General features: G+C 41.2%; 1 protein-coding gene across 1 annotated transcript in view; it reads right to left on the reverse strand.

Moving 5' to 3' along the window:
* lrrc73 (leucine rich repeat containing 73) overlaps positions 1-26,432 on the reverse strand; it is a 103,390-nt gene that overhangs the window by 46,398 nt on the left and 30,560 nt on the right. Inside the window, exon 3 of the mRNA XM_069883587.1 lies at positions 17,877-17,999. Coding sequence (XP_069739688.1) covers positions 17,877-17,999 — 123 coding nt within the window. The remainder of the gene's footprint in view (positions 1-17,876; positions 18,000-26,432) is intronic.

Below are 26,432 nucleotides of genomic sequence, written 5' to 3' on the forward strand. Positions count from 1 at the left end.
ACAGCCTCACTAGATACACCAAACAGACTTAAGGAAAAAGGCCCACCTAAGACATTAAAATTTTTATTAAAATAGACTGAGAAAAAAAATGTTCACCTACAACATGATAAATTTATTGTTATGCCTCTTGTTGCCTTGACATACCAGAGTCATGAACGAAAAGAAGATTTTTGGGCAGAAGCATAATACCTTTTTAAATGTTTCTTACTTATAGATTGATAATATGAATGTTTATAGTTGTTGAATTTATTCCCTATTCTAACCAACGCAATGGAAGGTATTTCATCAAGACCAGTACCTACCCCATACAGAAAGTGATAGAATGGATTTTGAGATAGAATAGACTACATACAAGTGAAAGGAAAGATATAAACATATGGAGGACAGCAGGTATAACATGACATTCCCACCTCCTGTTATTGGTTAAAGAAAGGATATGTATTTCTTTTTTAATGGAACTTTTATTACCGCCATTACAGGAAACAGTTTCCTTGCCTTGCTTGCCATAGGGACTTTAGGACCTCGAGAAATCCCGTACCCTGAGAATGCTCAAGCAAGAAGACAGATCATCGTCCGAGAAGTGACAAAGGAATTCTGTGTGGACTATCATAGTCCAAAAACCCTAAAGTCCGACGTTGGATGGGGAGTACTCAGTTACATATCCAATGGAAAATTGGCAGGGATGATGACTACGAAGAATTGAAGCATCTCATCTGTGGCTTGATGGTGTTAGGCAATGAGGCTATGTCATGACTGGAAGCTGTTAATCAAGAGCTGGTGGAATTTAAACCTTTCGGACAACAAATCTGATATTCGGTGGATTACCAGTTAGCTACCCAGGGTGGTGAATTTGCCATTGTCAGAGATAAGTGCATCACCAACGTCACAGATGAATCCTTAAGTATCTCTACAGCAATACTGGATATCCATGATCAGTTGGACAGTTTTAGACAGGGTTTCACGGGACAGGATGAGTAGCTTGGCTTGGTTAAAGTGGATATTCAGAGGATCATGGAGGTTATAATATATATTTTACATATAATTATGACTCTAGCCGCAGTATTGGTTGCCTTCTGTGCTGCTGTTACCTGCATGAAGGTTTGCTATAAAACCATACTGGCATGGGTATCAGCCTCTTTCCCCCTGGAAGTTATCATCAAATGATACAAAGGAGGGAATGTGGAAGTATAGTTTTGCTATTAGAATTAGAAGGCCTCTTATAATTATAAAATGGCTGAATCACATAGTGTGCCATAAAATGGTTGAACTCATTTTGCAAACTCTGCAGAAAACAGGTTGTTGACCTTGTTAAGACAGAGGTAAGAAATGGTTTGCAGAAACATAATTAAAATTGAAATAAAGCTGGCATAAATGCCATTAAAATTGTATCCTTCAAGGTAATGTTGATTATTTACCAGACAAAAACACATACCATTCTTTTGTGTAAAATAAACACCAGAAAACAGAGCTGAGAACATGGTTTTTTAATGATAAAATGATGTAATGCAAAGGTGGGGGGTCCCTTACCCATTTGAAATTGTATAAATATAGGATGAAATCTCTGTATCTTTGGAGTGAGAGCTAAAGGCTTCAGACCTCTCCTAATTAGTCTTATTCACTTCCCATATACGGATTTACTATTATTGAAATAAAGATCTGTGTATGCTTTAAAGAGTTATTTTGCTGTGTATTCTACTCTGCTGTCTGATTTCATCTCAGAGGTGCAGGCTGACTTCCATACATGGATAATATACTACACTTTTTTACATTAAGGTTTATTTGAAATGAAATTTTGATCTAAAATTCAATTAAAATACTAATGTTGCCTTTATTTTGTTAATCACCCTACTTCTGGGTAGGAATTAATTTAAAGTGATGACACGTAACAAGCTGCCATGGAAACCTGGTGCTGTTGCTAAGCTATATCATTTCTTGATGGTAAAGGGAATAGTTCCGAGTCTAAAAATAATCTGCTTCCAAATATATACTGTGACGAGTGAAGGTAACCCCAGTCTCAGTGAGATTGACTCTGAGTTCCATTATAATTAATCTAGAGGAATTCCTGCAAAATTCTGACTGAATCAACAGAAACAGGAGGGTTAGTCCTGTCAGACCTAATCAAGCAGTCAAGAGGTCCAAAACCATACATTCCCCAAGGTCACTGTGCAGGTTGACAGGATAGTTAAGAAGGCCTATGGGATGTTAGGCTTCATTAATAAGGTGATGGAGTTCAAGAGTCAAGAGGTCATGTTGGAACTCTACAAATCTCTGGCGAGAGCTCGCTTAAGAGTATTGCATTCATTTCTGGTCACCTCATTTTTAGGAAGGATGTGGAAGTTATGGAGAGGGTGCAGATGAGATTTATCAGGATGTTGCCTGGATTGTAAAATAAGTCTGATGAGGTAAGGTTAGCAGAGCTGGGACCTTTTCTCTTTGGAGTGTAGAAAAGATGAGAGGAGACTTAATAGAGGTTTACAAGATTATGAGAGGCATAGATAAGATGGACAGCCAGTGTCTTTTTCCCATAGCAAAAATAACAAAAACCCGAGGACATATGTACAAAGTGGAGGGAGGGAAGTTTAGGGGAGACACCAGGAGTACCTTTTTTTTTACACAAAGAGTTGTTGGTGCCTGGAATGCCTTACCAGGGTGGTGGTGGAGGCTGGAACATTAAGGGCATTTAAGAGTCTCTTGGACAGGCATATAGATGGAAGAAAAATAGGTGGTTATGGGGTAGGGAGGGATTAGTACTTTTTTTAAAGAATATATGGGATAGCACAATATCAAGATTCGAAGGACCTGTTCTGTTCTACGTTCTATAGCATAATTTAATGACAGGACAGTGATCATCAATGGAATTTTGAAGGTATTCACTACAAATACAAACTCTCTCTCCATTACAAAAGTTGAGATACAACAGTGACCTATAACTTGATGCAACAGATTTATTTTTAATTTAATATACCGTCATCCTGACTTTATTCCACTTCACTGAGGAGACCGATCATAAATTGGCCAAATTTTACAGAACATCTCCATTCAGTCCTTAATTCTAATCACCAGGCTTAGGTTCACTTCTTATCTTAATCCTTCATTCCACTCAGGGGCATGGCCATGCAAAGGATCGAGTCAGATGTGGGCTAGAGGAGCTCTTCATGAAGAGTGATTAAAAAGACAATTCAAAGCTATCAGACTTTGATTTTATGTGCTAAAAATAGGAAATGACTGGTAAGAAAAAATAAGACCCCAAAAGCTAAGGCTGAAGAAGTTCAAAAGTCACTGAGATCATCGACAGAAAGTACAAAAAGGAGTGGTGAAGAAGGAGCCACCATGATGTCAGAGCAGAGTCGAATAGATGGGAGGTCGACACCTGATCTGCAAAAGTCGCTGGAAACAATGGAGACATTGAGTGGATGATTTTCTAAGGTAGAAAATGTGCTGAGAGATGTGTCAAACAAAATATTGGTGATGGTAACAGTGCTTGAAAATCTGATGATCTGATAATGGCTCATGAAAAACTGAAGGCCCTGGAAGAAAATGCAACAGCATGGAAATGGTATAAACAATTGCTGCTGGATAAAATTGATCATATGGATAATTTCAGTAGAAGGAATAATGTCCATATCATCAGGCTAAAAGAAGGGACTGAAGGGAATGATCCGCTGGGGTTCTTTAAGGAATGGATCCCACAAGTGTTGGGAACAGTAAGAAAAATTGTTTGTGGGCAGAGCCTACTGGACACGGCCCAGTAGACCAGATGATCAAAAACCATGACTGGTCCTGGTAAGATTTCTGAATTACAGGGATCGGGAGGCAACGTTAAGAGCAACAGTAAAATATGCCAGGGAAAATAATGGCCCAATCAAGTTGGAGAGTAGAAAAGTGCTGTTTTTTTCAAGACCTTAGTGCGAACTTGGTTAAACAAAGAAAGGAATTTGATGGCGTCAAGCGATAACTGAGAAAACGGAACAAAAAGTACCCAGCGACGTTGAGGATCAATGTGTTGGAGGGACCCCAAAGATTTTGTAAATTTCCAAAGGAGGTAGAGATATATAAGGACTATAAGGGGGATCTCAGTATGAAATCCAGAAAGAAGAACAAGAAAAAGATAAAGTAAACTGTGAATTTAAAATCTGTGTAAAAGTAAAAACAGGGTTATATTTTGAATTGTCTTTTATTGTTTAATTAACATAGTACTGAAATGTATAAGGAGAGCTTAGGAGAGGGTGAATACTTAGTAAAATAGTAGCAGGGCGGATACCCTGATTTACGGGGATTAATGGTACCAGAGAAAGAGAGTTTTGGCAAAATGGCACCAAAGTTAAGGAGAAGGGTTTTCTCTCAGATAGTACCACGGATTTTTGTTTTTGCAGGATTCTAGGGTTTCTTGTTTATGTCACTGTCAGTGCAGGGGCATCACATGTTTTTTTAAAAGGGAAAAATCACTGTATTATATGATAAGCAGAAAGGTCATATGGTCGAGCTGGATATGTGTAAATATGAATGAGTAAAACATTAAAATTTATTAGTTATAATGTTAATGGTTTAAAAAATCCATGAAAAGAGAAAAAGAGTCTTGACACACTTGAAAAAAATTAAAGGTGGACATAGTTTTCCTACAGGAAATGCACCTTACAAAATTGGAACATTATAAATTAAAAATGGACTGGGTGAGACAAATAATTTTGTCTTCTTTCAACTCCAAAGCAAGGGGGAGGGGTGGCAATTTTAATAAACAAAAATATACCAGTGTTGGTTGAGGACACATCCATTGATTCAGCAAGAAGGTTTGTAATGGCACATTGTTGGGTATATGCAGAATCCTGGACGCTTTTGAATATTTATGCTCTGAATTTTGATGATGAATCCTTTATGCAGAATATCTTCTTAAAAACATTGGAAGGAAGACAAAATGTATTGGTTGGGGGATATTTTAATTTTTGCTTGGACCCCATCTTTGAAGACAGCGACAAAAGCAAAAACTGTGAAAGTTACTTTATCTTTTATGAAGGATTTAAATCTGATAGATGTATGGAGATAGTCACACCCCAGGGCAAGAGATTATTCATTCTACTCAAAGGTTCATGACTCTTATACAAGACCTGATCTTTTTTGATATCTGAACAATTGGAAAATGTAGTGGTCGAAACAGAGTATCTGACTAGATTGCTGACTCTAATAACAATAATGCCAGAAAAACAAGAGGGTTTATAGATGGTGTCTTAATTCTATGCTGTTGAGGACATATTTGTGTATTTTATTAGGGGACAAATAGAAATGTTTTGTGAAATGAATTGCCCCTCTACTAATGATAGTTTTTTAAAAATATGAGGCACACTCAAAATTCATTTAAGAGGACAGAAAATTTTATATACAAAAAAAAGAAGGAACACACGGTAGAGGTTAATGGTCTAGAGAAAAAAATATTACTAAGCTGGAAAAGAATACCAGTGATCAGGTTCAAAAGATAAATATAAGACCTTGGAAAATAAAAAAAAACATTGCAAACATATAAAAACAATTTTATTTTAAAATCAAAACAGAAATATTATGAATTGGGTGCTGGCCTTTAAACTGCCTTTACCATTCACCCGCTGGTTTGCTTGTTGGGGCCAGTGCAACTGTGCAGGCTGCTAAGCTTTGGTTATGTTCATTGCCTGGAGTGCCGGCTCGATCGCCGCCATGGCAGGCCGCCACAAAATATCAGAAACTGGAGCTGGGAAATTATGTTCCATTATTTAATAAAATTAAGGAAGATCTAAATAGGTGGAATGATTTACCTATTATTTTAATAGGGAGAGTGAATTGTATTAAAATGAATATTTTTTCAAGGGTTTAATACTTTTTTCAATCTATTCCTTGTTAAGTCCCTCAAAAATTCTTTAAGGATCTTAATTTAATTGTAAGAACATTTCTATGGAAATGGAAAATGATGTCTTTGGAGAAACTAACTTGGAAATTTGAATTAAGTGGTTTATAACTCATTTTCAGAATTATTATAAAGCTGCATAATTGAAATTTATTAATGCAATGTTTGATATGAGTAAATCTTCTATTTGGGCTTATATAGAGAAGTTTATGGCTGAATTTATTTATAAATGGAATTCAAAATTGTTAATTGGTATAGACCCACCAATTTTGAAACATTTAATTGAAATATGGAATAAAATTGATTATCAGATAGGTGGGAAAGGAAAACTTTCAGTGAAAACACCCTTATATCAGAATAAATTTTTCCCCAGAATCAAGAATCAGTTTTTGAAAATATGGAATCAAATAGGGATTTAAAAAGTTGAAGATTGTTTTGAAGCAGGGAGTTTTAAAAAAATCTTTTAATTGAATGAAAGAGAAGTTTCAAATTCCTTTGAATATTTTTTTGGTTATTACCAAGTTAAAAACGTTTTGTTGGAGAAATTAGGTCATAGTTTACAATTACCTAGGCAATCTGCTTTAGAATTATTACTTACTAAGGAAGTTTCAAGTAAATTTATTTCTGAGATGTATAAGTTATTACAAAATAAAATGCCTAAACTGGATGTTCAGAAATCGAGCGTGAAATGGGAATTTAATTTGAATAGAAAGACAGATGAAAGTGTTTGGAGGATTTTGTGTAAAGACAGGATGACTAAGGTTATAAATATATGGTATAGATTGGTACAATATAATTTTTTACATCAATTGTATTTAACTCTTCAGAAATTTAAAAAAAAAATGAATTTAGTTCTTCAGATCTGTGCTTCAAGTGTGGCAGGAAATAGGTACTTTTTTCATTTGATTTGGACTTGTTCTAAGGCTAAAAACTTGGTTACATGTCAAATCATTTTTAGATCAGGTATTAAAAGTAAATTTACCATTTGATCCAATGTTATTTTTATTAGGGGATATTAAGTTGATTGTTTTAGGGTTGAGATTGACTATGTATCAAATTGAATTTTTACGTTCTGCTTTGGCTGTTTCTAAAAAAATGTTTAGCTATTACATGGAAATCTGATTTGGTTTTAGGTATGAAAAGATACCACTGTAGTGACAGCTACTCTGCTTACTGAATAACTCCACAACCAAACGGGTTGAGTTCAGTGAGCAAAACTGATTTATTGAGGTCTGCCTGGCTGTTCTTATTCTCCCAGCCTGGACCTGACTGAGAACTGGGCCATGGGTCCAGACGTCATCAGGGCGTCACGTGGGCCACAGAGCGTGGGCTTCTAAGCCTGGTGCCGAGGTCGGGAAGAAACCCCCGACAGCGCCAATTTGGCCGGCTGCCCTGCCGCGTGCGTGATATGCAGGGCCGGTTCACCTGCCCAATGGCGTGCCGCCACACAGCACCCCGCAGAACCGGAGCCAATGTCCTTCTTTGCCAGACGGCCTCACTTCTTGGGCTGGGCCGCAACCACTGGCTCATTGGGGTCGAGGCATGCTGGCTTTAATCTGACAACAGTAAACAGTTCCCTCTTACCACTGATATCCAGTGTGAAGGTGGATCCTGAACGCTGGATGACTCTGTAAGGCCATTTGTACGGTCTTTGAAGGAGTGCTGTGGACAGGCCTCGCCTGACAGACATATTCTGCGGAATACAGCTCGCTGGGGATGTAGGAGGCCCATGTGCCGTGTCTGGGCAGTGGTTGGGGTGTGAAGGAGTCCAATTGGGCCCGGAGGCAGGGAAGTAAACTGTGTGGTGACTGTTGAGGGCTGTGAGGTGTATTGATAAACTCACCGGGCAGGGCTAGCGGTGCACCGTAGATCAGCTCAGCCGATGACGCCTGCACGTCTTCTTTGGGTGTTGAACGGATGCCCAGAAGTACCCAAGGCAGCTCATCAACTCAGTCGGGGCTGGTGAGGCGGGCTATAAGTGCCGACTTAAGGTGGCTGTGCAATCACTTGACAATCCATTGGCCTGTGGGTGATAGACCGTTGTGTGATGCAGCTCGATTCTGAGTCTGTTGGCGAGCTGTGCCCAGAGCGCGGAGGTGAACTGTGCACCTTGGTCACTGGTGAGGTGGGTCGGGACGCCGAACCGGGCAACCCAACCAGTCAAAAGTGCTTGGGAGCAGGAATCTGCAGAGGCATCTGGCATCCAAATCGCCTCGGCCCAGCGAGTGGTGCAGTCTACCACCGTGAAAAGGTAGCGGTTACCTCGGGAAACAGGTAAGGGGTCAACAATGTCCACATGTATGTGGCTGAACTGTTCTCGGACATATTCAAAGTCCTGCACAGGCGCTCTGGTGTGCTTGTGTACCTTGGAAAGCTGGCAATGGGTGCAGGTCCTGGTCCAGCCTGCAATCTGCTTTCGAAGCCCGTGCCAGATGAAGCATTCTGCCACCATACGAACTGTGGACCTGATGGAAGGGTGGGAAAGGTCGTGGAAATGGTGGAAGACTTGCCTGCGCCACTGCTGGGGAACCACTGGTCGCAGAGTGCCCATGGAGACATCGCACAGGATGGTATTGTCACTGAGAGGAATTGGGAGGTCCTGGAACTGCAGGCCTGTGATGGCTGTCCTGAAGGTCTGCATCTCTTCGGTGGACTTCTGGTCCCAGGCAAGCTGGTCATAGTCTAACCTGGGTGTCAGCGAGCAAATGGCCAGTCGGGAGAGCGCGTCGGCGACCACATTGTCTTGCCCCGCCTTGTGCTGAATGTCAGTGATGAACTCCGACACAAAGAACAGGTGATGCTGTTGGCGGGCCGACCAGGGATCTCTAGCCATAGCGAGCGCCTGAGTGAGGGGTTTGTGGTCGGTAAAAATGGTGAAAGGCCTCCCCTCCAAGAAATAGTGAAAATGATGCACAGCGAGGTACACACCCAGCAACTCACGGTCGAAAGCGCTATACTTGCGCTCTGGTGGATGAAGAAGTTGGCTGAAGAATGCCAGTGATTTCCATTGTCCATTAACCTGCTGCTTCAGGACAGCACCGACGGCGGTGGCGGAGGCATCGACAGAAAGCGCTGTATGAAGGTCGGTGCGCGGGTGGACAAGCAGGGTAGCCTTCGTGAGGGCATCTTTCGTGGCTTCGAATGCCCTGCTGGCCTCTGGAGTCCAGGCGAGCATCTTGTCCTTGGCCGCAATGAGGGCGAAGAGCGGCTGCATGATGCGTGCAGTGCCTGGAATAAATTGGTTGTAGAAGTTGACCATATCCGCAAACTCTTGTAGCCCCTTGTCCAGGTGCGGGAACTCCCTGATTGCGGTGACCTTCATAGCAGCTGGTGTAGCTGCTATGATGGTATGGCCCAGGAACTGCATGGACTCTTTCCCGAATTGGCATTTGGACGGGTTGATTGTTAGGCCGAAGTCGGCCAGTCGGGAGAAGAGGGTGCACAGGTGAGAATTGTGTTGTGCCCGGTCTCTGCTGGCAACAAGAATATCGTCCAGATAAATGAACACAAAGTTCAAATCTCTGCCATGAGGCGCTGGAAGGTCTGCGATCTTGAGACCGATTGACATTCGTACAAATTTGAACAGGCTGAAGGGGGTGATGATTGCTGTTTTGGGGATGTCCTCAGGATGCACCGGGATTTGATAATATCCGCGCACCAGGTCGACCTTTGAGAACACCCTTGCGCCATGCAGGTTGGCCATAAAGTCCTGAATGAGGGATCGGGTAACAGTCAGGTACTGTCGCGTCGTTAAGCCATCTATAATCTCTGCAGGGGCACCAGCCACCGGAAACTTTCAGGACAAAATGGAGCAGCGAGGTCCAAGGACTGTTGGAACATCGAATGATCCCTAGCTCCTGCAGATGCGAGAATTCCTCTTTCGCTATCTGGAGCTTATCTGGCGGGAGCTGGCGTGCCTTGGCATGGACTGGCGGGCCTTGGATGGGGGTATGATGAAACACCCCATGGCGTGGTGAGGCAGCGGAGAACTGCGGCTTGAGGAGGGATGAGAACTTGTCCAGGATGTGCTGGAACTCGTCCTTGAGTGTGCTGACTGTGGGCATCTGTGGGCATCTGTGGCTGCTTTATGTGGGAGGCATTGAGACGAACAGATTGGAAGGTACGGGCATTGACGTCACCTACCTCGGAGGTCCACCAGGAGCCCATGGGCGAGGAGGAAGTCGACACCCAGGATGGAGGTTCAGAGAGATGAAACTGTGAACCTCCATGAGAACCTCCACTGGCTGAGCTGGATGTGGACGGTCTTGGTACCGTACGTTCGGATCTCTGTCGAGTTGGCTGCACGGAGTGGGGGCCCTTGAGGCCGGATCCAAGACTTAATGGCTGTGGACGGGATGATGCTGTTCAGTGCCCCGGTGTCGATGAGGAAGCGTCAGCCACTGTTTGCATCTCGCAGGTAGAGAAGGCTGTGTTCTTGGCCAGCTGCCGCAGCCATTAACAGCAGCCGGCCTGGTCGTTTCCCTGGAACAAGTAGGGCTGACGGCACTTCCGAGCCTTGGCTCTCCAGCGCTGGTGGAAGAAGCAGAGGCCTGAAATGGGTGGCTTGCTTCTGGCTATGCTCTTTGAGGCCCCTGCAGGAGCTGAGTGTTCCTCCGCAACACTAGAGGAAGGTTTGGCGTGGTCATGCCTGGGGTTCGTAACCAGTTGGACTGCTGAGCCCTCCGGGAATCGTTCAACCCATAGCTCCTGAACTTTTTGAGTGACCTTCCTGGGACATGAGGGGGAACTTCTTTACTCAGAGAGTGGTAGACGTGTGGAATGATCTTCCGGGAGAAATAGTGGCGGCGGAGTCAATTGTATTATTTAAGAAAAGGTTGGACAGGTATATGGATGAGAAGAAGATGCAGGGTTATGGGCATTGTGCAGGGAGGTGGGACTAGAAAGGGGTGTTTGGTTCGGTGCGGACTAGAAGGGCCTAATGGCCTGTTTCCGTGCTGTAATTGTTATGTTATGTTATTATTATGCAATTGTAGTTGGATTATGGAGCGGTCCAATTATAAATTTGACCCTTCAATGTATGTAACGATGTGATATCCCCGAAAAAGAATTATGAAAATGAAAGCTCTGGCAGTACATGAAGTTATATTTTTGTACTTGTGGGAGGGAGAGGGAGGGTGGAATTTTATAAATATTTAATGTACTTGATGGGTATAAAAGTTTAAAGATTGTGTGAAAATATTTATGGAAAATGAAAAATAAAATATTTTAAAAATCCTCCATTCCACTCCATTTCTTTGCATATTTCTCATATTTAATCACAGCATAGAAGGAATTATTAGGTTATCCTGTCTTAGAGTAATCCCATGAATGGAAATGATACTGATAATGACTTTATTATTATAGACACAAGTACACATATGTCCTGAAATTCCTACGCTGCAGCCAGCCTTTTTTTTGTGAAAGAAAATCTCTAACAGCACAAACAAAGAAAATAAAGAGAGAAGTGTTACGGGTTATATTAAAAGATAGATAATAAATTTTCACAGTTGCAGTTTAGAGCAAGAAAAAAGTTCAGTAAATGGGATACTGTAGTGCAATAGCACAGAGAGGCCTTTTTCTGGTCCCAGAGTAGTTTATGATTAAGGTAATAAGGGGAGGTTTAAGAGCCTGATATACATTGGAAAAGTATAGTTCTTGAACCAAGGTATTGGACTTCAGGCTCATGATTTTTTGGGAAATTTAATTTGAAGATACAGCACGGTAACAGGCCCTTCAGGCCTATGAGCCCATGACGTCCAAATACAATAATTCACCTACAACCCCCTGAACGATTTTGGAGGGTGGGATGAAACTAGAGAACCCAGAGGAAACCCATGCAGACACAGGAAGAATGTACAAACTCTTTGCAGACAGAGCCAGATCCAAACCTGGGTCAGTGTCGGTGTAATAATGTTCCACTAACTGTGCCGCCCTGTGTATATCAGAAAGCTGTGAGAGACAGGGTCATTAAATATATCCAAGGTGGAGACTAACAGACCTTTGGCACTACAGAGTGCAAGGAAGAGACATTTGAGCCATGATCTAACTGAATGGCCGAGCAAGATTGATTTCCAACTTGCCTTCTCCAGCTCCAGTTTTTGATATTATGTGGCGGCCCGCCGTGGTGGCGATCGAGCTCGAGCTAGTGAGCGTAACCAAAGGCCAGCAGCCTGCACAGTTGCACTAGCCCCAACAAGCAATCCAGCAGGTGAACAGCAAAGACAGTTTAAAGGCCAGCGAGCCTAAAATGGGGCTGGCCTGGCTGTGCAGCCAACAAACAGGGACAGCGCACAGGGAAGAAGGACATTGTTATGCAGGAAAGTATCCGCGCATGTTGTGATGTCAGCCAAGAGGGGCCACAGCGGGAACAATGCAAGTATAAAAGTCAGGCCTGAGCCCTAATAAAACTCAGAGCTTAACCTGACTACATTACGTGTGACTTCTTTTGAGTAGCACACAGCTACAGCTGGTGACCACGACAGTTTAGACAGCATCTAATCCCAGCGATGAGCGAACAGGCAGCAGTCAATGCGGTCGTCCTCAAGCTGCTGATGTTCTGGATGAATTGACCATGTGTGTGGTTTGACCAGGCTGAGGCACAGTTACAGATCCGGGAGATCACAGCAGAATCCACAGCTACTATCATGTGGTGAGCGCCCTGGACCAGGACACAGCAGGCTTGGTAGTCAACTTCATCCAGGAGCTCCCATCGGAAAGTGCGTACAGCGTCTTCAAGGACTTGCTGATTGAGACCTTCGGGCTCTCATGGCGTGAGAGAGGGGCACATCTGCTCCACCTGGACAGGCCAGGAGAAAGGCCCCCTTCAACCTTCATGAACAAGATGCTGGCCCTCCTGGGCAAGCACGAGGACATCCAAGTGCTCCTGGTTGGCGCGGATTTTAGCAAACCCCGGAAAGTCACAGCATAAACGGACGTTCTGTAGAAAACAGAAGAGAGAGTGCTCAGCGTCACTAAACCCTGCAGCCAGACCCGTGCAGAGCCGCTGAGAGAACAGCAGCGCCCCAGAGGAGGTGATCCAGATGACTAGTGGTGTTTCTACCGCCAGAGATGGGGCGCTGGAGCCCACCCATGCAGGACGCTATGCACGTTTCTGGGAAACACCGGAGCCAGCTGTCACTAATGGCCACAATGGCTGGCCACCAAGACAGCCTCTTGTACATTTGGGACAGCCAGTCTGAACGACGCTTCCTCGTGGGCAGAGGTCAGTGTCCTACCCCGTTGGGACAGGACACCAGGAAGAGGCAGTCAGGCCTGCAAACATCAACATGATTTGGACTTACGGTACCCGCAAGGTGCAACTGCAGCTGGGTGGCAGCCTTTTCTCTTGAGTGCTCACGTTAGCTGCAGTGGAACAGCTGCCTGCTCCTCAGGGCAGACTTCCTGTGTGCCCACAGCCTGCTAGTGGACCTCAATGAAAGGAGATTGGTTCACGTCAAGACTTTTCAAACCTTCCCCCTCAAAGACTCCAGGCTCCCAGCATTCCACCTGGACTCTGTACAGAGATCGGACAATGAGTACGCCAGGTCCTGGCCAAGTTCCCTGTAGTGCTCACCCACTAATTCACCACGGTGATGTCCCGACATGGAGTACAGCACCACATCCTGACCCAGGGCTCATGCAAGGGCAAGACGCCTTCCTCCGGCTTCAGCTGGCAAAAGAGGAATTCAGGAAGCTGGAGGACCTCAGCATCATATGGCAGCCAGACAGCCCATGGGCTTCTCCCCTGCACATTGTATCCAAAGCAACTGGGGGCTGGACACCATGCGGTGACTCCCACTGTGCTGCACATCCAGGACTTTGCAGCTAACCTGCATGGGGCAAGGATCTTCTCCAAGGTGGACCTCGTGCTGGGATATCATCAGATTCCAGTACATCCTGTGATATCCCCAAAGACCGATATCATCACCCCGTCCAGCCTCTTGAAATTCCTCCAAATGGTGTTCAGGCCAAAGAATGCTGCACAGATCTTCTAGCAACTCATGGACACAGTGGGCTGAGACCTGGATGGCATCCTGGTGGCGAGCAGGATCCAACAGGAGCACATGGCATACCTCTGCACCTCTACACCCAACTGAGTGAGTTCAGCCTGATGATCAACTCAGCCAAATGCCAGTTTGGATTGGAGGCCATCGACTTCCTGGGCCATAGGATAACCAGGGAAGGAGCCACACCGCTACCCAGTAAAGTGGAAGCCATCCGGAAGTTCCCCAGACCCAACCCAACCAAAGGACTTCAGAAGTTCGCGGGGATGATCAGCTGCCCGGACCATGCGACCTTTGTTCACCGGGAGGACTGGCAAGGGAAAGGACATTACCTTTAACAAGGAGTCAGCAGAAGTCTTTGTGAAGGCCAAGAAAGCCCTGGTGGATGTTGCTCTTTTGGCACATCCCAGGTCAGATGCACCAATGGCCCTGATGGTGGATGCCTCAGGAATGGCGATCAGCGGAGTTCTGGAGCTACTGGCGCTGTACTTACCTATCTGCCACTTCAGGTACTACAAGCCCCTGAGTTTCACCTTGGCCAAGATCTTGGACCCTTTGTCAGCCCGCCAGCAATGACAGTACATCTCGGAGTATGCCACAGATGTAAGGCACATCTCCGGCAAGGACAACATGGTGGCCGACACACTGTCCAGGCAAAGCATTCACACGCTATCAAGGGGAGTGGACTTCATGGCACTGGTGGAGCGTAACAGAAAGACTAGGAGATTCCCCAGTACAGGGCTGCCATATCGGGACTGCAGCTCCAGGTCATCCCAGTCAGTACAGGTACACCACCCTCACGTGCAACGTGGCCACCGGTCAGGTCAGACCCATCATCCAAGCGGCTTGGAGAATACAGGTTTTTGACTCCATTAACAGACTGGCTTACCCATCCATCAGGACCACGGTTTGGCAGGTGGTCAGCAAATACATGTGGCATGGATTAAGGAAACAGGTTAGCGAGTGGGCGAAGGCGTACACGCAGTGCCAAACAAGCAAAGTACAGCAGCACTCCAAGACCCCACCTCAGCACCGAGCCAGCAGAACAAAAGTTTGGCCACATCCACATGGTCATAGTAGGATCCCATGGTTTCCACTATCTGTTCACGATGGTCGACCACTTCACCATGTGGCCAGAAGGAGTCCTGCTGGCAGACACGTCCACAACTTGGTGCGCCAGGGCCCTCATCTTGTCCCGGGTGACACAGTTCAGGTTACCAACCCATGTCACATCCGACAGAGGGGCTAAGTTCATCTCCAGTCTGTGGTCCCACCTCGCCAGCCTGTGGATGCCTAGCTGCATCACAAAACAGCTTACTACCCACAGTCCAATGGTTTGGTGGAATGCTTCCACAGGCACCTCAAAACCACGCTCAAGACCAGAATCCAAGGACCCAACTGGGTAGACAAGCTACCATGGTGCTGTTCGGCATCTACATGGCACCCAAGGCAGACATCAACACCTCTTTGGCCGAACTCGTCTATGGAGCTCCATTAGTGGTCCTGGGAGAATTCGTACCATCCCTAGGTGTACAGCAGGATGACTCTGCAGAATTCCTAAGCAGGCTAAGGGAAAGAGTCGGCAACCTGGCCCCGATTCCATCTTCCAGGCACAGACACGCGAGGACCAACGTGCCCAAAGACCTGCAGGACTGTGAGCATGTTTTCATTTGGAGGTTGGAGGCAAGATGGAGGTCTTCACCACAGACAGGTTGAAGCTGGCACACCTGGACCCTCCACGCCCAATCGAGACACCAGCACCATGCCGAAGAGGCAGGCCACTGAAGGCTGCAAAGACTTTGCCTCTGGGCACCAAGGACAATAACAAGGACAACACTGCTGGTTCTAGGGGGAGGGTTATGTGGTGCTCCAGGTAGCGGTGATCGAGCCAGCACTCTGGGGAGCAAACGCAACCAATGGCCATCAACCTGCACAGCGGCATTGGCCCCAACAAACGAATCAGCAGGTGAACAGCAAGGGCAGCTTAAAGGCCAGCAACCTCAAAATTGCGCTGGCCTTGCTGCGCACCCAACAGACAAGGACAGCGTGCAGGGAAGAAGGGCTTTGTTATGTAGGAAAGTACCCACACGGGAAACCCAAGGGGGGGGGGCCATGGCAGGAATAGTGCAGGTATAAAAGTTGGGCCTGTGCCCTAATAAAACTCGGAGCTTAACTTGACAAGTCTAAGTGTGTACTTCTTTCAAGGAGCTCACGGCTACATTTCCAATACTCTTATGGGGAATGTGAGATTATGATTTCTGACAGAGACAAATATTTTTGAATAATGTGAAATTGGTAAATGGTGATATACAGAGAGATCTCAGTAAACCATCTCAGAAAATGCAGAAAGTTTATGTACAGTAAGGAATTAGAAAGGAAAACAATATGTCCCTCCTGATCTCCCATGGAGGTTTAAACTGGTTGTGAAAAGGGTTGTCGGTAGTGTTTTCATCAAAGTCCTCAGAGGTCCTGCAGAAGCTACATATGGCAGTCCAGACCATGAGGGTTGTAGGTTCTGAGGGAGCACCATATCAGTGCAGGGCACTAGAGTGAGAAAACACCCTCCCACACCCCCAACCAGAAGGAGAAGCCCAGGGTAGGACACTACAGGGTAAGAGACCACAGCAATGACTGTTGTAGGCTTCATACGAGGCCAGTAGGCTGAATTGGATGCCTCGAGCTCAGATTCTGCTGGACCGGCTATGTGCGGCTATGGAGGTTATGGGGTCACAGCAGGCAGCAGCATTGGAGGAACTGGGGTATCCACGGACACTCAATGTCTCTGAAGGGGTCCTCTTTTGCTTCTCTTTCTCATCTTGATAATGGGCACACAAATAACAAATGTTGTGTATATGATGCTCATAACAATAATCTTGAATCTTGGATAGAAAACAATAAAAAGCAATCTGGTTCACTATGTTTCAAGGAAGGAAATCTGTTATAAAACACAGTATTGCACAGAAACAGGCTCTCCGGCCTATCTAGTCCATGCTGAACTATTTGCTCTGCCTAGTCCCATCAACCTGCACCCTGACCATAGCCCTCCATATTCCTCCCATCCATGCATCTATCCAATCTTTCCTTAAATGTCAAAATCAAACCCACATCACCACTTGCCCAAATTAATCTGAAACTTTGCTGCTAGCATACGACATCTATCCTTCTATTCCCTGCATATTCATGTGTCTATTCAGAAGCCTCTTAAACGTAACAATTGGGTCAGTTTCCACCTCTACTCCTGGCAACCTGTTCCAAAGATTGACTACTGTCTGTGTGAATTAATCTGCCCCACCCGCCTCCTTTAATTCGTCTGCACAACCTCCAGCACGTGATGTTTTACCTTGGGAAAAATAATCTGTCTACCCTATCAATACCTCTTATAATTTTATAAATTTATATCAGGTCTCTCTTCAGCCTCCGATGCTCCAGAGAAAACAACCCAAGTTTGTGTAACCTCTACCCAAGCCCTCTAAACCAGGTAACATCTTAGTAAACCTCTTCTGTACTCTTTCCAAAATCTCCACGTGCTTCTTGTAATGGGGTGACCAGAAATGTACACGGCATTCCAAGTGTGGACGAACCAAAGCTTTTTGTGGTGGCAATTTAGAAAATTTGGAAATCAGAGCACAGTATTGGGACCAGGAGTCTGTCAATTCAGACTGAGATAAGGAATAATTCTTCAAATAGCAGATTAGAATTTTTTAAAATTGTTTATCACAAAGAAGATTAATGGCCAATTAAATTATTCAAGATGAGAATCAATAGAGTTTTTGATACTGAGTGAATTGTAATACTGTACAGGGATCTGGCAAAAAAGTACATGGAATGAATACCAGAAGTTAGCCATTAGTTTACTGAATGTGATTCAGGATCAAGAAGCTGTATAGCCTTTTCCCATTTCTATCTCCTATATTCTAAAGTTATGAATTTCAAAATATGGTTCCCACAGAGTTGGCTCAAAGCAATATTTTGTGTTAATGTCACTTGAGGAAAGAAAATCTCACCTAATGGATTATAATCCAAATTAAGGACACGGAGTTGAGAGCTGTGTGCGACTGCAATCACCAGACGTGCCCATCCCTTCACTGTGATCGCAGGGTTTGCGCTCAGCGTCAGCTCCTTCAATCCTAGAGAAAACAGAAGTGTTAAAGCTGTGCTTTGCCACTGATTAAGTTACAGTCCAGGAAGGACAAATAAAAGCAAAACATAAAAAAACAAAGATTCATGCTCACCTTCTTTGGTCCTGTTATGAATTTTATGTATCACCAATCCCACCTAGTCCCTATTTCTAGCTTTAAGCATTTTCCTGTTAGAGAAGAATTCTGGAGACAAAATCTGGGAGTGACAGTGAGCTCAGAGAAAAAAGCAGTTCATTCATGTCCAACTTTCAACCTTCACTTTTTAGAGTTATGGCAGGAAACCTGAAGAATAAAGGAACTTTTGAATTTAATAATATCAAATATTACTTCTTGACAATGCAAGTAATAATTCTAATGTTTCATTAGTTATATTAATGTGTTTACTTCTGACTGGGAATACTTTGGCTGAGTGTTGTATACAAGTCGCCTGAAATGAGACATTAACTCACCATGGCGCCTAGTTAAGTAATGAGATTAACTACAAATACACCAGCCTGTTTATTTCTGCCATGCAGTAATATCGTGGCTGACCTGTTCATTGACCTCAATAGGGTTTCCAACAATGTAATTCCAACAGTAAGGGAGATGTTGTGGCTGGAGCTTGTGTGGCCACTGAATGGGACATGATCCTGGAAGCAGGTGTGACCTGGGGACTGGGCAGACTGAAGGAGCTGAGTCCTTACTTAACATCTTCAGCCACAGCCTCCACAGTGTTCCTCCAGGCTATCCGAGTAAACTGTAGGTTTTATGGAGAAAATTAGTGCCTGGTGTCAACGTTATATGGGTCATACAACTTTCCTTTTAGATATGAGAAATCCATGTAATATGGGACTGTTTGCAACCCTAACCTCCATTCTAATTTCCAGTCTGATCCCATAACCATTAATGTCCAAAAATGTATCTCCCTCAGCCTTGAAAATAATTATCCAGCATTTATAGTTCTCTGGAATGGAAAATTCCACAAAATAAATACTTCCTTAGCTCAAAAGTGATGTCCCTTTATCCTGGGACTAAACTCGCTAGTACTGATTCCCCACCTGGGAAAACATCCTCACAGCATCCATCCTATAAAGCCAACACAGATTCTTATGTTTCAATAATGTCACCTTTTATTCTTCTGTACCCATTTAATCAACCTTTCATCATATGATAACCTCTTTATCACAGGATTCAAGTTGATTAACCTTCTTTGCACCTTCTCATCTGATCTTAGTCAAGGAGACGAGAGCAGTAAGGATACTCTGTGTGTGGTTAAAACACAATACTGGAGAAACTCAGCAGGTCAAACAATGTACTTTATATAACAAAGATAAGGATACAAAAACAATGTTTTGTGTGACAAAATCTAGGCAGGCACCTGCCTATATTTGTTATACCTTGATTTAGGGCTCAAGTCCGAAACATTGGTTTTGTATCATATTCTTTGCTATATAAAGGACACTGTTTGACCTGCTGAGTTTCTCCAGCGTTGTGTTTTTACTTCAATCACTGTGTCTGCAGACTTACGTGCTTTATTCTAGGTATGGTCTCACCATACCCTTTGCAAAGGTTGATATTTCCAACAGTTAGGGTCAGGTTTTTTTTAATACTTTACTTATAAATTTTTAAACAACAATAATAATTGCATTACATTCAATTCTAAATTATTTTAAAAGAAATTATACATGCGGCATATATCCTCCCATCCCCTTCAACTCACCTTCCCAGCACCACCACCCCTAAAGAAAGAGAAAAGGAAAGAAAAAGAAAAGAAAAACTGGAGAATGCCAAGAAAATAAAACAGTCATATAATAAAGTCTATTGGAGGTTACCAAGAAGTGAGGTCTTCAGAGAGAAAATCATACATACAAACCAAAATTTTGTAAATATTAATTTTGGCCTTATAGACTTAATATTAGTCAGTAAAAATAACATTGGGTCCTGTGGGAATTTGACCCCTGTAATTTGTTCCAAAAAATTATCTACCCCTAACCAAAATTGTTCAACTTTAGGCCATTGCCAAATTGAAAGAAAAAAAATTCCAAACTCAGATCTACATTTAAAACATAAATCTGATATGACACGATTTTATATATTTAATTTTTGTGGAGTCAAATATAATTGATGTAAAAAACCTATATCTTACATTTATAAGTTTAGTCACATTATTCTTACACAGATCTATCTAATCCTTTTCACTTATTTGAGTATTTAAATCTATTTCCTATCTTAGCACCCCAATTTTGGGAGCCTTAATTTGAAGTAAATTATACATTACTGAAATAAATTTATTTACAGTAGTATTACAAATCAGTAATTCTAATTCACTTTGATTAGGTAATGTCAAAGTAGGATTTATTTTGGCAGATAAAAAAGCTTTAACTTGGTAATAAAAAAATAAAGTATTACCAGGTATAATAAATTTTTCCCTCATTCTTTCAAAAGTAATAAATCTCCCATCCTCAAAACAATCTTCAATCCTCTTAATACCCTTCCATCTCCAAATCCTCTAAAATTGGTTATCCATTGAAAAAGGAATAAGCCTATTTTGACATAGAGGCATTTTCCTAGATATTAAACCTTTCATACCAATTTCATAAACAACAACTCAATCAAATGTTTCAAAATAAATGATTCCTTACTTCCAAATAACAATTTAGAATTCCATTTATAAATGAAATCTTGGGGATCCATATCACCTATTACATTAAATTCAATAGAAGCCCAAATTGGAATACTATCTAAATTAAACAATACATTTATAAATCTCAGTTGAGGTGCTTTATAATAATTCTTAAAATGAGGAAGATGCAAATCCCCAACTCATATTTCCAAGTCAATGTTTCCAAAGAGACCCTTGACATTTTATCTTTCCATAAATATTTTCCAACTGCAATATTTAAATCCTTAAAAAATTTTTTTAAAGAATTGGAATGGAAGTTGATTGAAAAACAATTGTATTTTAGGAAAAACATTCAGTTTTAAAAATTTAAAAAATTTTTCACATTATGAACCATATTAATCAAAATACACACAAACATTTCCCTCTTGAATATACACAGTGGTATTTTCTCCCATTTTTCCCCCCTCCCTTCCCTCCCTCCTTCCCACCCCCTTCCAAACCCATTAAACGTTCAACATATACAATACAATAAACCCATTAAACAATGTCATCACACAATGAAAATAAACAAGAAAATTGTGTCATTCACTTTTACACACTGGGTCAGTTCATTTTGTCTTCTTCTCATTCTATCATTTTAGGGGGTGGAGGTCCGCGGTAGGCCCTCTCGTTGTGTTCCATGTACAGTTTCCAAATTTGTTCAAATAATGTGACTTTATTTTTTTAATTATATGTTATTTTTTCCAGTGGAATACATTTATTCATTTCCATGTACCATGTACCATTGCTGTACTCTCAGGCTCTCTTCTGATTTCCAAGTTGACATTATACATTTTTTTGCTACAGCTAAGGCTATCATAATAAATCATTTTTGCGCTTCATCCAGTTTGAGGCCTAATTCTTTACTTCTTATATTACTTAGAAGAAAGATCTCTGGATTTTTTGTTATGTTGCTTTTTGTGATTTTATTTAATACCTGATTTAGATCTTCCCAAAACCTTTTCACTTTCTCACATGCCCAAATTGTATGTACTGTTGTTCCCGTTTCCTGCTTACAGTGAAAACATCTATCTGATACTGTTGGGTCCCATTTATTTAACTTTTGGGGCGTGATATATAGCCTGTGTAACCAATTATATTGTATCATGCGTAACCTCGTATTTATTATATTTTTCATAGTTCCAGAGCATAACTTTTCCCATATTTCATTTTTTATCTTTATGTTTAAATCTTTTTCCCACTTTTGTTTGGGTTTATAGCTTATTTCATCATTTTCTTTCTCTTGCAGCTTGATGTACATTTTTGTTATAAATCTTTTTATTATCGTTGTTTCTGTAATCACATATTCAAAGCTGCTTCCTTCTGGTAATCTCAGTCTGCTGCCCAATTTGTCCTTTAAGTAAGTTTTCAGGTGGTGGTATGCAAACATTGTACCATGAGTTATTCCATATTTGTACTTCATTTGTTCAAATGATAATAAATTATTTCCCAAAAAACAATTTTCTATTCTTTTAATTCCTTTTCTCTCCCATTCTCTAAAGGAAAGGTTATCTATTGTGAAAGGGATTAGCTGATTTTGCGTTAATAATAATTTTGATAGTTGGTAATTTCTTTTTTTTTGTTTCTACATGAATCTTGAGTATGTTGAGTAAATGGTGCAGTACTGGGGAACTTCTATATAGCACCAGTTTTTTATCCCACTTATAAATTATATGTTCTGATACCTTCTCCCCTATTTTATCTAGCTCTATCTTGGTCCAATCTGGTTTTTCCTTGATAGATTGTGCTGCTCTATAATAATTTTTAAAGTTTGGTAGCTGCAAACCACCTTGTTTGTACCATTCTGTTAATTTATCTAGCACTATCCTCGGTTTCCCCCCCTTTCCATAAGAATTTCTTTATTATTCTCCTTAGTTCATTGAAGAATTTCTCTGTTAAGGGAATTGGTAACAATTGAAATAGGTATTGTATCCTTGGGAATGCAACTTACCCTCCCTATCAGTGTTAGTGGCAATTCTTTCCAATGTTCTAAGTCATCTTGTAATTTCTTCATTAATGACTGATAATTTAATTTGTATAGGTGGACTAAATTATTATCTAATCTAATACCTAGGTATCGAATTGCTTGTGTTTGCCATTTAAATGGTGATTCTTTTTTAAACTCTGTGTAATCCTCATTATTCATTGGCATTGCTTCACTTTTATTTGCATTGATCTTGTACCCCTATATTTCTCCATATTCCTTCAATTTCTTATGTAGTTCTTTTATTGATATTTCTGGTTCTGTTAAGTATACTATGATGTCATCTGCAAATAAACTGATTTTATATTCCTTCTCCTTTATTTTTATCCTCTATTTTATTTTCTGTTCTTATCAGTTCTGCCAATAGTTCTTCTGCTAAAGCGAACAGTGAGGGAGATACTGGACATCCCTGCCTAGTTGACTTATTTAATTTAAATTGGTACGATATATATCCATTTACTGTCACCTTTGCCAATGGTCCCTTATATAATGCGTTAATCCAATTAATATATTTTTCTGGTAGGTTGAACCTCTGTAATACTTTGAATAAATAATTCAATTCTACCCTGTCAAAGGCTTTCTCTGTGTCTAAAGCAACAGCCACTGTTGGTATCTTATTTTCTTGTACTGCATGGATTAAGTTAATGAACTTACAAACATTGTCTGTTGTTTGTCTTTTCTTAATAAATCCAGTTTGATCTAGTTTTACTATTTTTGGTACACAGTTGGCCAATCTGTTTGCTAATAGTTTTGCTATTATCTTATAATCTGAATTAAGTAGAGATATTGGTCTATATGATGCTCGTGTTAGTGGATTTTTCCCTGTTTTTGGTATTACTGTAATTATTGGTGTTTTACATGAATCTGGCAAGTTTTGTGTTTCTTCTATCTGGTTCATTACTTCCAGGAGAGGAGGAATTAATAACTCTTTAAATGTTTTATAGATTTCTATTGGGAGTCCATCCTCTCCAGGCATTTTATTGTTCAGTAGCTTTTTTAATATATCCTGTATTTCATCTATTTCAAATAGTTTTATCAATTTGTTTTGCTCCTCTTGCAATTTCGGTAATTCAATTTTAGCTAAAAACTCATCTATTTTGTCTTCTTTCCCTTCATTCTCAGTTCGGTATAATTGTTCAAAGAATTCCTTAAAGTTTTCATTGATCTCTGTTGGGTTATATGTAATTTGTTTGCCCTTTTTCCTTGATACCAATACAATTCTTTTAGCTTGTTCTGTTTTAAGTTGCCAGGCTAGTATTTTGTGCATTTTTTTCTCCTAGCTTGTAATACTTCTGCTTTATTTTCATTATGTTCTTCTCAATCTTGTACATTTGTAATGTTTTGTATTTTAATTTTTTGTACGCCAATTCTCTTCTTTTTGTTGTATCTTCCCTTGTTGCTAGTTCTTTTCCTGTACTTACCAGCTGTTGACCTATTTAATTTCCCTTTCTAGCTGTTCTATTTCCCGAATGTAGTCCTTTTTCACCTTAGTTACATAACTTATTATCTGCCCTCAAATGAAGGCTTTCATTGCATCCCATAATATACATTTGTCTTTCACTGATTCCGTATTTATTTCAAAGTACATTTTAATTTGGCATTCAATAAATTCTCTAAATTTCTGTCTTTTAAGTAGCATGGAGTTTAATCTCCATCTATATGTTCTTGGTGGGATGTCCTCCAGTTCTATTGATAATAACAGGGGTGAATGATCAGATAACAATCTACTTTATATTCTATTTTTCTAACTCTCCCTTGGATATGGGCTGACAACAAGAACAGGTCAATCCTTGAGTATGTTTTATGTCTACTTGAATAATATGAGTATTCCTTCTCCTTTGGGTGTTGCCTCCTCCATATATCCAAAAGTTGCATTTCCTGCATTGATTTAACCATAAATTTGGCTGCTTTGTTCTTTTTGCTAGTCTTTCTCCAGTTTTATCCACCTTTGGGTCCAAATTAAGGTTAAGATCCCCTCCTATCAATATATTCCCCTGCATATCTACAATCTTCAAAAAAATCTGTCATAAACTTTTGATATATATATTGACCAAATTCCAGAATTCTAAATATATCTGACACTTTATCATTACCTATCTCCCTGCTGAATCTATTATTTCCTCCTCTGTTTTGATTGGTACATTCTTATTGATTAATATAGCTACACCTCTGGCTTTTGAATTATATGATGCTGCCGTTACGTTCCCTATCCAGTCTCTCCTTAATTTATTATGTTCCACTTCAGTTAGATGCATTTCCTGCAATAATGCTATATCTATTTTTCTTTTTTCAGTAAATTTAATAGCCTCTTCCTTTTGATTTGGTTATGTATTCCATTAATATTTATAGTCATATAGTTCAACATGGCCATCTCATACTCTATTTACACTTCATTTCCACTTCCTCACCACCATTTTTCCCCATTTTCATCTCTCAGTTTTCCTTTTTTGAACTCAATGTATGACAACACTTCTAAAACATAAAATACTTCAACCACTCCCACATCTAAAATTCCCTTAACCCCAAGTGTTCCTCCCCACCCCCGAGTCACCCCTTGTCCTTTGCTGGGCACACACAACTCCCCTCTCCATTTGGATTGCGAACCCGTTCACAAGTGTCAACTGATTTTGCAGTGACTGTTATTCTCTCCCACCCAACCCCCTCCAGAAAAGACTTTTATCTTCACATTAAAACAAAGCTCACCCTCTTTTTTCTCTTTTTTCCCCCTCTCCCTTACTTCCCTTTTCTTTCCCTTCTTTAGTTCTTACTTATACATTATTTTTACATTTTTATATGTAGTTTGTCGTCGTTCTTCGTTCTTGTTACATCTCTTCATCTCTCTTTCTGTCTGCAGGCGTTCTGCAAATTCTCATGCTTTCTCCAGATCCTAGAACAGTCTGTTTTGCTCCCCCGGGATAACTATTTTAAGCCCCGTTGGATATCTTAACATAAATTTATAGTCTTTTTTCCATAGGATCGATTTTGCTGTGATAAATTCCTTCCTCTTCTTTAGAAGTTCAAAACTTATGTCTGGGTAAAAAAAAAATTTTTTTTGACCCTTGAATTCCAATGGTTTTTGTCTTCTCTAATTTTATTCCTTGCCTTTTCCGATATATTTTCTCTTGTCGTGTGTCTCAGAAATTCTACTAAAATGGATCTTGGTTTTTGTTGTGACTGTGTTTTTGGGGCTAGTGTTCTGTGTGCCCTTTCTATTTCCATTCCTTCCTGCATTTCTGGCATTCCCAGGACTTTTGGGATTCATTCTTTTATAAATTCTTTCATATTTTTGCCTTCTTCATCTTCCTTTAGGCCCACTATCTTTATATTGTTTCCCCTACTATAGTTTTCCATTATATCCATCTTCTGAGCTAACAAGTCTTGTGACTCTTTAGCTCTTTTTTCACTTTCTTCCCATTTTCTTCTTAAGTCATTCACTTCCATTTCTACAGCCATTTCTTGTTCTTCCACATTTTCTAATCTTTTCCCTATTTCTGATATGACCAGCTCTATTCTACTCACTTTTTCTTCTGTACTTTTCATTTCACTAAATTCTAGTGTCAACCATTCTTTTAATGCTTTCATTTGTTCTTGAAATTTTTTTTATCTACGTATTGTCCATTTATTTTATCTTCTATTCCTCTGTGCAGAGGTTGTTGTTGTTCTTCTTCTTCTGTGTCTGCTCTTGGGTTTGTGTCTTCTACTTCTCTTCCTTGTATCTGTGTCTCTTCTGACTTTCTTGTTTAGCTGCTTGCCTCAGTTTGTTGGGTGTTTTTTTTTCATGGCTTCTTGATGTTGG

This window comes from Narcine bancroftii, chromosome 6 (assembly GCF_036971445.1).
Source record: "Narcine bancroftii isolate sNarBan1 chromosome 6, sNarBan1.hap1, whole genome shotgun sequence".
Classification (NCBI taxonomy): Eukaryota; Metazoa; Chordata; class Chondrichthyes; order Torpediniformes; family Narcinidae; genus Narcine; species Narcine bancroftii.